This window comes from Agelaius tricolor, unplaced genomic scaffold (genome assembly GCF_023055355.1).
Source record: "Agelaius tricolor isolate 1412-34295 unplaced genomic scaffold, bAgeTri1.0.p SCAF_57, whole genome shotgun sequence".
In the NCBI taxonomy this organism is placed as follows: domain Eukaryota; kingdom Metazoa; phylum Chordata; class Aves; order Passeriformes; family Icteridae; genus Agelaius; species Agelaius tricolor.
The window spans coordinates 341,290-354,849 of NW_027269317.1; the positions used below are offsets into that span (position 1 = coordinate 341,290).

Consider the following 13,560-nt stretch of genomic DNA (forward strand, 5'->3'; position numbering starts at 1 on the left):
CTCATTTCAGGGATTGCTCAGCAGGAAGGTCAGGAGCTGGAGCTGTCTGGTTGGTTATTCCCAGGGCAGCTTGTAATCTAATGATGCCACTGAAATGAGAAATCGGTTCCGTGGCTCCTGACATGAATTGGTTTGGGTTCCCAGGGGCTGGTCCATGGTGTTATAGGATTTGTTCTGCTGGCCGTTCATCTTTTCTCCATTTTTGGCCGCGCTCTCCAGCAAGGACTGCATCAATTGATGCTTTTCTCTACTTAAATCATCAAATACTTGGATTCCCAACTGATTTCCCTGAACTTGTGGTAGCAAGAACATTTCAGTGCTCTAATACACCCTATATAACACTGACAGTGACAGCACATGTTGGAGTGGGCAGAGGGATGATTCCCCCCCATTTATTTATAGTGAAGTTTTCCCAACATTCTTCATTTGCTGTTTCCCTTTGCAGCTTCGCCCGTTTCTGTTGCAGGGTCAGATATCCTCACCCTGGGCTCTGCCTTGAGCTGTGCAAATTCCATCAGTGCAAGCAGGCAGAGCTTGGGGTGAGGGGCAGAGGGAATCAGCCCAATTCCTGCCCCAGGCAAGAGACCCAGGTACATTGTCCAGGCTTTGCCCAACAGTGTTCATTTGCATTTCTAAAGCTCCTCTGCAGGCTGCCTGGAATGAAGCTTCTCTTCCAGAGCATGACTCTCATGCGCCCCACCCCAAAAGCCAGGGTTTGGGGTATTTTTAATTTTTGGGGGTTTTTTTGAAGAGTGTTCTCTTAACGGTTTGTGAGTTAAAGGGTCACCTTTAAAGCTCTTCTAAACGCAGCCTGGAGGTAAACACCAGAAAACGCGGACCAAAATTTTGCCATCTCCACCAGCCAGGCAAACACACAATGAAAAAGAATCCAAAGCAATAAAGATATTTTCTACTTCTTCTGCTGAGAATAAAAACTGATTCTCACCCCCAAACCTAACTGACAATATGAAAGTAGGATTATTTAAAAAAAACATTCTCATGGTGTAATCTTATTCTAGGCAGCCCAGAGTGTGGGTGTGAGTGAGCCCCAGAGTGGAATTGTGCCGTGGTGCTCCCCAGCAGCTGTGGCAGTGCAGGCTCAGCCAGCGCTGAAGCTGCAGCAGTGGCAGCAAGGCTTGGCCGCAGTGGCTGGAGGTGCCAGAGGAGGGTGGCCAGGATTTCCGAGGGTTTGAGCAGAGGATCTGTGGGCAGGCCCAGGGGCTTGGCCCGCTGTGGAGCCCTGGCTGCTGCTGCGTTGCCTTCAGGGCAGGCTCAGGGGCGGCTGCCATGGTCCTGCTGCAGGTGGGAAGTGCAAATCTCCGGGGCTTCAGAGCCCCTGAGGCCAGGCTGAGGGGTCCCCCCGTGTTCAGCTGTGCTGGCGGCTGTTTCTGGCCTCAGGGACACTTGGCATGGGCCCCTTGGCCACCAGTGGTGCTGCTTTGCACTCCTTAGGCAGGAGCCGATGTCCTGGCTGGGTGTTGGCAACAGCAAAGTGCCAGGGCAGGCTCTGTGCCAGCCCAGCTTCCTGGGGGAGAATATACCTTGATCTCTGATCCAGTGCTTGCTGAAGCAGTCAGAATTGCTTTTGCCGCCCTGTTAGGTGCCATGGTGTCAGCAGAAGATATTGAAGCCTTCCTGCTCAGGGCATTTCAGTGCCAGGCTCTTACAAGCACCCAGAGCTCCTTGGGTTGAGCTGAGCATGGGGCGGTGACCTGCGCTTTGTCTGATTCCCCTTCCTTCCCTCCCCTGGAACAGGCTGTTGCTTTTAGACACCACTTGTCCTGGTTGCTTCAGAGTACTTTGGAGAGGCTCCATATCTGATCTTCCCTATTTCCCTGGGGCTGCCCACACTTCAGGGTTCACTTCAGCATAGGCCTGGCCAGACATTTGACACAGAGGTACAACAGAACTGGCCTCTGTATCACCTTTTATAATATTAATTTGCGTTCCAAATTTAGCGATCAAATCCCTTCCCAGTAAATCATGATAGCAATTAGGAGCAAATAAAACTTCATGCATTTCAAGTCCATCTCCCAGATCTACTAATAGTGGTTGAATAAAACCATACAGCTTTCCCACTTATGCCATGAATAATCAAAGACATTTTTGGCATTTCTCCCTCCCTTAGGTCTAAGATTCAGAGTGGATTGAGAGGCCCCTGTGTCCATCAGAAAATGCCTCCTCTCAATGCAGACCCACCTGAATGTTCTCAAGGGCTCCAGTGTGGAGGGTCCCTGGTGTGATGGGAGCTGTGACAGCCCTGCCAATCCATGTCCATCAAGGGGTGGACTTGCTGGTCCTGAGGATGCTGCTGTCTGTGCTTGCAGTGTCCTTGTGCCCTGCAGCTGGAGCCCTGATTCCTTGCCAGGGGCTGTTAGGGTGGGCTGTCCCCTGCCGAGGAGGGCAATGCCTCTGCCGGGTGCTTGTGGCCGAGCCCGTGCCCTGGGTGCTGGGGCCCCCTTGGGCTCTGGGGCTGATCCCTCAGGGGCTGTAGGAGCTCTGCCCTGGCCTTTGCCTTCAGCTTGGCCTTTTGCTGCTCCCTTCTTGCATTCACCTGCTGGGCCTTTGTGCCCAAGTGCTGCAGGGCCTTCTTCTGCCCCTCCTGCAGCCCCCCTCGGTGCCTGTGGGTGTTTGTCTTGCTTTACAAGACAGGTGTCTGCTTGGGAAGGCAGAAAAAGCCTCTCTTGGAATGGAGAATGCAAAGCCCCTCCCTCTTAAGTTTTACAATAGTGAAATCAAGGGTCTCTGAGGCAAAGCTATGGGAATAGGAATACCAGTTCTTTACTAGTGTGCATAATAAAGCAAACAAACAACCACAGCTCCGGCAGTGCCAACAAACAGAGCCCGGAGCCAGTCCCGGCCTTTCGGCTGCGGCGCTTTCCCGTTGGGTGCAGTTCCGGGCACGGCCGGCAGGGGCGCTGGTGGCTCCCGCGGGGCAGGGCAGCGCATCCCTGCCATGGGAACCTCTCTTAATGGAAATAGAGCAATCCCTTCATCTAACTCTTTCACTTTTTTACCTTCTATAGCCTTTCTCCTGTGTTTTGGGCAAGTATTTGGAGAGGGCTGCCTTTTAAGTGAGCTCCTAGTGTTTAGATAAGGTGCTTCCTGTAGAGAGAGAGTTTCCCTGAACAGCTGGAGCTGTGGTTACCAAGGGGATGTCACTCAGAGCAGGCCGGGGTCAGGGGAGGATATCCCGCCGAGGCTCGGTGGGAGTGTGGGCAGGGTCTGCTGCCGGAATCGCCAGAGGGGGATCTTCCCGTGGAGACCGAGCCGGAGCGTGGGCAGCCCCCACATGGCTTATGGCGGCTGATCCGGCAGCTCCCGGCAGAGAAAAGGCAGGTGGGAGACCCCGGCAGCAGCGGCGGCGGTGCCCAGCGCAGCTGGCACGGGCAGGGCAGCCGGGGATGGGATGGCTGGGACCCGGCCTCGGTGCGGTCGGCGCGGTGACCTCGGCCCACGCGGCAGGACAGAGCAACCCCCATCTTCCCCAGCATGGCCGGCAGAGCGGCCGCGGGCCGGGCAGTGGGAGCAGGGCACACAAATTCACCGCCAGCGCCGGGGCAGGTGGAGCTGCCCTGGGCAGTGAGCCCGCACCTGGGATGGAAACCGGGGCAGGCGGAGCTGAGGCGGGCAGCGAGCCGGGACCCGGGACAGGCGCCTCGGCCGCCAACGGAGGGGGCAAGAGCTGCAGAGGATCCCACTCTCTTTCTGACTTTTCCTCTTGTTCCCCTCCCTTTCATTTCCCCTTGTTCTCTTCCTGTTTTGTCTCGGGGGTTTCTCATGCTTTAAAGATTTTTATTCTCCTAAAATCTCCTGTCTAACCTATGGCATATTCTCTTTCTTCTAGATTAAATGGGTTTTTTTACAAATAAATCCAGAGCCTAACAAATCTAAACTTCTGCTTGGATGCTTTGAAATGGTCGACGAGCTAACTCACGACCTCCTAATGTTGTTTTTCTCATCACCTTTTTATTTATCCTTTGGCAAATTAAGCATCTTTCAGTTTCTTGCTTTGCTACTCCAAAAATCCCAGTGCACCCATAGTTCCTTAAAAAATGATCACACAAAGCTTGAGTACCCCAGTGGGTTTTCTGATGCATGTCTTCTAATATTTTCCTAGTAAGCACATTTTATTAAGTAATTGTCTTCCATCAAGAAGTTTCCATTTCCCTGATTTATCTTGTTCACTTCCTGTCTTGTTTCATTCTTTTTTCTCGGCTTCCCTAAATTTTGGAATTTCCAGTTTTTCCTCGTTTGGAGTTAATATTAACATAACTCACTCAGCTCCACTTTCTGCTGCATCCTTGGCTTCGTCATCTGCCAAATTATTTCCTCTTATTTCTGGGGTCTTTCCCTTTTGGGGTTCCTTAATATGTACTATAGCTATCTCTTTTAGGTAATTTTAATGCCTCTAAAACCTCTGAAATAAGTTCCTCATGTACTAAACCTTTTCCTCTTGAATTATGTAATCTTTTTCCTTTCCAAATTTTTAAAGGTATGTACTACTCTAAAGGCATACCTTCAATCAGTAGATATGGTTCCTTTATTTTGTGTTAAATATTCTAGTGCTCTTTTTAAAGTATATAATTCACGAGTTTGAGCTTACTAGTTTAAGGTTAATTTCCCTTTTTCCATAGTTTGCATGTTGTTCCCATCAACTACTACATACCCTGTACTTTCTCCTTTTGCAAGGAGTTGTATCTCTGTTACCTAACATAACTCCCAAAGGCCTGTTTTGGGGTATCTCTGCTAGTATGCTTGTATTCCCTCTTTTTTTTTCTTTTCTTTTTCCCTGTAATCCAACTTACTGGTTTTCTGTCTCATTTTTCAAGATCTCATCTATTCATCATCTGCCTCTGTTTTTCACTTTCACTAACAACATAAATACCACTTTTCTTTCAACTATACACTAAAACATAAAAAACTTTTTTCTCACACTACTTTCCGTGCAATCCACCTCTCTCCAAGGAGATATAGTGAAGCTTAAAATGCACAATCTACATTACATATACTTTGATTTGTCTACATTCACTCGCTTCTATTTCTCATTCACTTCCACACATTTTTTCACACGCTCAGGACACAAAGTGGATCCCTGTTGACAGAGAATCGCGGCTCCCTGTGGCCCCCTCCCCTTGGCGTTGGCCTCTGGGTCTCAGTATCTCCCGGCCTCCTGGGAGGGCCCTGACTCTGCTGCCTCCGGTGCCCGTTCACCTGTGAGGCTGATTTGTGTCACTCACACTCTTCAGCTACGGCCCCCTCACAGGCCCGGGGGGACAATGGCCCGTTTGCAGTCACACACATGCTCTGCCACAGCCCCCACCCACCCAAGGGACAATGGCTTATTTGTGGGTCACACACACCTCTTTCCACAGCCCCCCCTTCCCACCTGCCCGGGAAGCTGAGGCTGATTTTGTGTGTGACTCACTCTGACACACAAACAAGACAACAATAAGGTACCTTTTACATTCACATCACCTATTACAAGTTTAGGTGTTTCTGGTCAGTCCCGGTGCTCTTGGATATCCCTCAACCCAGCTGTGTTGGCCAACCCCAGGTGCTCTTGGGTGTAGGAGCGTTGGGGGGTAGGAAGGTCGGGACGGACGGAGACGAGAGATCTCTGCAGCCAGGCCCTGGAACTTGCGGTTTATTGCAAAGGGCCCGGGTGCAGGGCCCTGCTTGGAGCTGCCAGGCACAGCTCGGAGCAGGCCCGAGAGAAGAGAGGGGTATCACAAAGCTTGCTTTGATTTCAATCTTGCTTATAGTTTCTATATTGTCAAAATCTTTTGCCAGACAATCATATTTATAAGGCTTTCCTGTTTCATCTTCCCCAACACTTGGGCATTTTTTTATTTCTCAATCCACCTGTGTTGTCCAATCCCAGATGCTCTTGAGCATATTCTCAATCCAGCAGAATTTTGCTTAACCCTGAATGCTCTTGGAATATTAATCCCTCAACCCAGCAGGTTTCAATTCTGGATGCTCTTGGGCGCTCTTATCCCTCAACCCAGCAGGTTTTTAGGAGCCCCTTTTGTCCCATTTGCTAGTGGATTGGGCTAGGAAACTCCTCTGCTCCCTTCCTCCGAGGGGTCCAGCCCCTCTCTGAGACCCAGTCCCAGTTACCCCGGGGGATTCTCTCACTCCTTTTAACATTCACTTTGTCTCTTTACTGGCCACTTACCGCGGAAAGTCAGAAACGCAGCATGGGAGACTCCAGCACTCACTTGGCAGGTCTGGCACAACCAGCCCGCCTCTCATTCACTCACATTCATCCCCCCTGAGAAATACTTACCAATCCCTTTTCCTTCCCATGTTCTTCGTGTACATTACTACTCTTAGGGGGCCAATTGCCGTGGTTGTAGGGAGCCTTTTTCCCTTGTCTTTGTTTTATTGTCTCCTTTTGTCCACCATAACCTGTGTCTGTCGGTCACCCCAGGGCAAACAGAGCGAGGCTGCTGAAGAGGGCAGGGGGCACCTTCCCCACTCTGACTCTCCTGAAGCACCGGCAGTGAGGTGTTGGTAACCATCCTCTGCTACCATAATTGTGAAAAACGCCAATCACTTGTTTTTAAAATTTTTAAGGTTTAATAGTAATAAAATGGTTATAAAAATAGTAATACAATTAGAGTAATAAAAATTTGGACAATTAGGATTTAGGACAATACAAGACAATGGAAACAAAGAGTTACAAACGGCTCGGGTACCTTTTCCTGGGCAAAGTAAGCCCAAAAAAGGACACACGTTAATAGAGGATTAACTGTTAAAAACCATAGCCCATTGCATATTTGTACATCTCATATGTGATACATAAATTCCATTCCAACACAGGATTCTGTCTGGTCAGTGTCAGCTTCTTCCTCTTCATCCTGATGGCATCTTCAGGGCTGAGCAAGGCAGGAACAAGTTCATTTCTTCTGATAATTGAGCAATAAAATATTCTTCTCTGAAAGATTTAGGTGTCCTGTGGCTGCTATCTGGTGTGAGTCCTCATTCCTTTTTTAAAAAACTATCCCACATACATAGTTTCTATTTTAACATTATGTTATAACCCAAAACTACATTTAACACACTACTTAAAAAAATTGTTACAGCATAACTTCCTAACATAACATGTATAATACTCATTTTAATGTTTGTGAAAAGCCAATAATAGACATTTTTCACACGGGCTCTGTCAGCAGCAGTGGAAAGAGCAGCCTAAGAGCAGCAGCTCCAATTGCCTTCCTCCAAAAACCTGAGAGAGGGACAGAAAACTGAGAGAGGGCCAGCAACTGCGCCCAGCCCCTACCCCCAGCCTGAATCCTCCGGCATCTCTGCACCCTTCCCCCGTCCCCCCCTCCCCCGCTCCTGGGAAAACTCCCAAAAAACCAGAGGTCCCAAGCACCCAGCAATCAGCTCTCATCAGCAACTCAACCCTAACCCTAACCTTCTGACAGCTGCTAAGTTTTCTGCAAAATCATTCATTTCTCCAAGGACCCAAACCCAATCCTTAGAAGAAAATCTGGATCCTTCCATGTACAATCTGTATTTCCCAGATGTTCCTTGCTCCTCGTCCCTGTGCTCAGGGTGCCCTCCCCAGCCCGTATCCCAGAGCCGGTCCCTGTCCTGCCGCAGTGTCCAAAGGCGCCCCCCGGCGGGCAGGGCCGGCAGCTCCACGGGGCCGGGCAGCGGCCGGGGCGTCCCGCAGCCTCCTGGGGGCCGGGGGCCACTGCCGGCCCTGCCCGGGGCTGGTGGGGTCAGGCAGCGCCCGGCGCTGAGCCCCGGCTGCCCCACAGCCCCGGCCCGGCCCCGCAGCTCCCCCCAGGCCCCCAGCCCGTGCTCCCGGTCCCGCACCTCTGCGCCCGCTGCTGCCGCTGCCCCCCACAGAGAAACCCCCTGAAACCCTGACCTCCTTGTTTTCCTCTCCTGGAAACCGGGGATACAAATGATCAGCTGGCAAATGTTGAGGATAAGACTCTGCTGAAAAACATCCCAGTCCTCAATATTTTTCTCTTCCTCTGCTTTTCCACCATCCTTTTCCTTCCCACAAAGATTCCTTCTGCAGCTTTTGCCTTAAGCATATTGCTGCACACTCCCCCTCACCCAATCCCTTTGCAGCACACCAACACCATCCATGCCCTGTTCTCCAAATGCGAGGGGAATTTGGGGAGGTGGGAGTGGGGCAGCGCCAAGGCCGGGCCCCCCCGCGCTGTCCTGGCGGGAGCGGCTGCAGTGGGGACCGAGTGCGGGCGGGAGCGGCCGGGAGCCCAGCGCTGCCCCAGCCCGACCTGCCCCAGCTCCATCCCTGCCCCTGCCGTGGGATGCTGTGGGTCTGGGGGCAAGAGGGAGCCGGCAGCGGGTGCTGGGCCTGGGGCAGGAGGAGAAGGGAAGGAGAAGCAGGGTTGAGGAACAAAAGGGTCAAATGAAGCACGTGGGAGGAGAAGGTGGGATTGTGCAGGAGAAGGAGGAATAGCAGGAGGAAGAGGAGTGTGAGGAAGAGTGGGGACACCGGAGGAGGAACAGGAAGAGGAAGCAGCACAAGGTTCCACCTCTCCCTGTATCTGCAGCCTCTGACCCCAGCCCCAGGAGCGTTGCCCCCCCCACATGCAGCAGGTGACCGGGGATTGGGATCCACAATTTTCCCGGGGGTGAATCTTGGTGTTTCTGAGCTTTCTTGGGCTAATTGTTGGTGTTTTGTTTTTTTGTGGGGGCTGAATCTTTATATTTGGAGGGGGCTTTTGCTGAATCTTGATGTTTGGGAAGTTATTGATCTGTGTCTTGATGTTTGGAGGACTTTTGTGCTGAATCGTGGTGTTTTGGAGGTTCTTAGAGACACAAGATGCCCAATGACCTAATGAGATGAACTTGGGCAAGGAGGAACTCCCAGTCCAAGGCACTCTCATCTTGTTTTTTTCTCCAAACCAGGATTTTTCATTCCTAGGGCGTGTCTGGATGGAGGAGGAGGAAAAGCCCTGGAGATTCCGCACGAGGAGGGGCTGCAAACCCAGCCCAGGGAGCTGCAGGGAGGAAAGAGCCCCCCCTGAGCCAGGAAGGCGGCCAGAGATCCAGCCAGAGCTCAGAGCTGGTGGAGAAGCCTCATGGCAGGGAGAAGCCCCACAAGTGCTTGGAATGTGGGAAGGGTTTTAGTCGGAGCTTAGATCTGATCCAGCACCAGGTGATCCACACTGGGGAGAGGCCCTTTGAGTGTGAGGAGTGTGGGAAGAGCTTCAGCCACAACTCTGTCCTGATCCAACACCAGAGGATCCACACTGGGGAAAAGCCCTTTGAGTGTGGGGAATGTGGGAAGAGCTTCAGGCAGAGGGGCCAGCTGATGCAACACAAGATGATCCACACTGGAGACCGGCCTTATGAGTGTGGGGAATGTGGGATGAGCTTCTGCCAGAAGGGGAGCCTGATGCAACACCAGAGGATCCACACTGGGGGAAAGCCCTGTGAGTGTGTGGAATGTGGGAAGAGCTTTAGATACAGCTCTGGCCTGAGGAAACATGAGAGGATCCACACTGGGGAACAACCCCATGAGTGTGGGGAGTGTGGGAAGAGCTTCAGCATCAAGTGCCAGCTGACGGAACACCAGAAGATCCACACTGGGGAAAAGCCCTACAAGTGTGGGGAATGTGGGAGGAGCTTCAGAGGAAGCTCAGCATTGATTCGGCACCAGGTCATCCACACGGGGGAACGGCCTTACACCTGCTTGGAATGTGGGAAGAGCTATGGGTGGCACTTTGACCTGAGAAAACACCAGGGCACCCACACTGGGGAGAGGCCCTACAAGTGTCCCCAGCGTGGGAAGAGGTTTCACAGGAGCTCCGATCTTCTCAAACATCAGCGGAGTCACACCGAGGAGAGGCCCTTCTGCTGCCCCAACTGTGGGAAGGGCTTCAAGCAAAACTCCACCCTCACCCTGCACCGGCGCATCCACACCGGGGAGAGGCCCTACGAGTGTGGGGAGTGTGGGATGAGATTCTCATTGAGCTCAACTTTCACCCAACACCAACGGAGGCGCCACTAAGGGAAGCCCTGTGAGTGCCCCGAGTGTGGGAAGAGCTTTGTGCACTGCTCCAGCTCCATCCTCCATGAGAGGATCCGCATCGGATGATCCCCAGTGACCCCCATTGGGCAGAGCCCTGATGATCCGTGGTCCTGGTGATCCAAGTTGGAAGGCATCTGGCTGGGGGGCTCCACATCTTCCTGGTTCCCTGTGGGCACCTAGATAAACCCAGAGGCAGGAACATCCATCAGGACGCAGGCCTACAATGGGAATTCCTTGGGAAGAGCAGATTTGTTGAATTTCAACCCCATAAAATCTTTTGCATTCAATCGTATCTTCTGGTGACATCAAGGAGTACTGAATGGTCCCTGAGGTATATTCTGGGTTGACTATTTGGTGCTTGTATCCCCAGTCTGTTCTGTTTATGCTGAATAATAAGTTTTACACCTTCAAGACCTGTCCTGAGAGTGAAGGGGTAGAGAAGCAGCATGCAGTTTGTTTTCAGAAACTGCACTTGCTCCTCCACATTCCTGCTCTGGGACTGTGTTGTCTGCGGATGGACAGACAGCGGGACAGAGCTCTCCTTTGCTTTTAGTTAGTTTTAGCTAGCTGAACCAAACAAGTTCCTGAACTGTGGTGTTTTTTTCCCTTTTCTTTGGACCTGTTTAAACCTGCTCTGGCCTGAACACCAGAAGAGCACGGGCAGCTCACACCTGTGGCCCACCGGGCCGGGCCTGGGCTGTGGCATTTCCAGCACCAGAGGGACTGATAAGGGACTGAGTGAGCTGAGCTACAGCCCACAGAGGGACTTTGTGAGTTTGTCTCTCTTTTAGAGCAGCAAGAGGTTTTACTGTTTTGTTATCTTTATTGAAAGATAAAAATATCCATTCCAGAATATGCAGTTGATCTTCCCAGTTATCACTTCATTGACACGGTATTCCACATGGTATTTCATGGTCCTTCAAAATAAACACTTGAACACCAACATAGGTATCTAATCTGTTAACAAATGTGTGTGCTAAGGCTAATTCAATTTCTTCTAGGGTCTTTGCTGCTGGGGTCAGTTGCCTCTCATCAGTAGAGGAGGTGGTGCCTGACAGCAAATCATGCAATAGTTGCATCTGATGATTAGTTATGCCTAAATATGATCTAATCCAACCTATTAAACCAACCAATTTCTGTACATCAGTAGCAGTTTTAACATCAATGTCTAACTTCACAGGTTGAGGCATAACTTGAGTGTTAGTCACTAACATACCAGTATTTCCAAGGCATGTGTTCCTGCACTTTCTCTGGGGCAATGATCAGACCAAAAGCTTTCAAATTTGTTACAGCACATTGTTTAAGAGCTGATAACTGTTGTTTGTTATCAGATGCCAACAAGATATCATCCATGTAATGATAACAGTAGCAGTTATTAAATTGCTCCTGCACTTTTGACAAGACCTGTGCCACAAACCATTGACAAATAGTTGGCGAATTTTTCATGTCTTGGGGAAGTAGCCTCCATTGATATCTTTTATTGGGTTCAGGGTTCAGCATGATTATGGAAGGCACAGTAAAAGCACATTTTTCTTTGTCTTGCTCAGCCAATGGAATAGTGAAGAAACAATCTTTCAGATCAATGACAACTATTTGCCATTCCTGTGGAATCATTGTAGGCGTAGGAAGGCCTGGTTGTAAAGCTCCCATTGTTGCCATTACAGCATTTATCTGCCGTAAATCATGTACAAGTCTCCATTTTCCCGATTTCTTTTTTATTACAAAAACAGGGGTATTCCAGGAATATTTCAATATTTCCTGCTTGAAATTGTTCTGTGACGAATTCTTGCAGGGCAGTAAGCTTTTCGCTAGTAAGGGGCCACTGGTCAACCCAGACAGGTTTATCTGTCAACCATATCAAGGCTACAACTGGACATTCATTGCCCTGCATCACAGTGGCCCCTATTAAAAATCCGTAGTAATTTTGACACCCCATTGAGATAAACAATGTCATCCCCACAAACTTTGAGGAGCATCGGCAACATAGGGTCTGATGTTAGCTTGTTGGCCATCAGGATGTTTCACATTAATTACAATGGCTGACAGGCCACCTGTTGTAGCACCACCCAACCCCAGAAGTCCAAAACTTGCATGAGTGAGAGGCCACGATTGAGGCCAGCAAAGTCACGAGAGTATTGTGACATCTGCTCCAGTATCAATCAAGGCTGTTACTGATATGGTTCCTGGATGACATCCACTGGCAGTGAGGATGCATGTCTTTTCTGAATGGTTCTCCGTAACTTTCTCAGCCCAGAACACTTGAGGTATCCCTGTTGATCCAAAACTTCCTGTGCCACGACTTCGGTCCACTGTATTTGGAACAGAACTCACAATAGGTACGAGTTGAGCAATGCAAGTTCCTTTCTGAATAGTGACAGGAGGGTCATCAATGGATACCATAGCATGAATCTGTCCTAAATAATTAGCATCAATAAGTCCTAGATGCACATGAATACCTCTAAGTGTAGTTCTTGATCTTCCCATCAAAAACGCACTCAATCCCTGTCCTGTTGGACCATAGGCATCGAGGGGCACTTTGCACATTTCTTTTGTCAGAATGGTTACTGTGTCAGCGGTGGGTATATCAATCCCTGCAGACCCACTTGTTGCCCCTGAGTATTGTTCACAAATGTTTAGCTTTGCAGTGCTGGGGAGGCCCGCATTTGCTGCTGTGGTTCTTGGGGTATTTGTTTTCCCACATGCCCCTTTGTGCTCTTCTTCCTGTTTCCCTGCAACAGCTGACCATTTGCATGATATTTACTCCTGCATTGTTGAGCATAGTGCCCAAATTTAGCACAATGGTTGCACATAACGTTGCTGCTTGCATTTGATTTAGATGTTATTTTCTGGGTATTACACTGTGCCATTACTTGCCCTTGCTGTCCACAATTATAGCATTTCGATGAAGGTCTTAGAACTGCAGCAAGAGCTGCTATTTTATGCTCTACTGAACCAACTTTCAAGCAAGCAGTCATCATTTGAGGCAATGTGGGTTCTCCAGGTAAAGTGTCAATAATCTTTCTGCAGCCTGAGTTTGCATTTTCTTTAGCCAAATGTATACAGAATTTGTGTCGCAAAGATTCATCATCTACCTGTTTTTCAATAGCTGCAGCAAGCTCTTCCACAAATTGCAAAAATGGTTTTCTCATCCCTTGTTGTATAGTATCATATCTCTGTTTTGGAGCTGCCATTTCCATTGATTTAATTAAAGCACTCGTGCCAATTTGCTGAGCTTGTGCCAAAATTGAAGGATCCCACCTTGCCTGTGAATCTGGGCTAGCAAAAGGCCCAGTGCCCAGTAGGGCATCAACACCCACAGCATGATGAGGGTTGTGTTGAGGCAACTGCATATTTGTTACAGCTGTCTGCTCAGCCACTCGCCTCCAAGTTTCTTGAAATACACCGTAGTGTACTGGCTGGAATGAAATAGTAGCAATATGCATGATGTCATAAGGTGCGAGCATATCTGCATTAATTACACATATTAATTGCATTACCTCTGAGGAATTAATGCCATACTGAGCCACTTT

General features: G+C 49.8%; 1 protein-coding gene and 1 pseudogene across 1 annotated transcript; one reads left to right on the forward strand and one right to left on the reverse strand.

Moving 5' to 3' along the window:
- LOC139604941 (zinc finger protein 418-like) overlaps positions 1-13,560 on the reverse strand; it is a 284,346-nt pseudogene that overhangs the window by 82,933 nt on the left and 187,853 nt on the right.
- LOC139604883 (zinc finger protein 502-like) lies at positions 6,672-10,441 on the forward strand. Its single transcript, XM_071456198.1, has 3 exons — positions 6,672-6,719; positions 8,098-8,295; positions 8,921-10,441. The coding sequence occupies exons 1-3, from the start codon at positions 6,672-6,674 to the stop codon at positions 10,007-10,009; spliced, it is 1,335 nt and encodes a 444-aa protein (XP_071312299.1). The 3' UTR covers positions 10,010-10,441.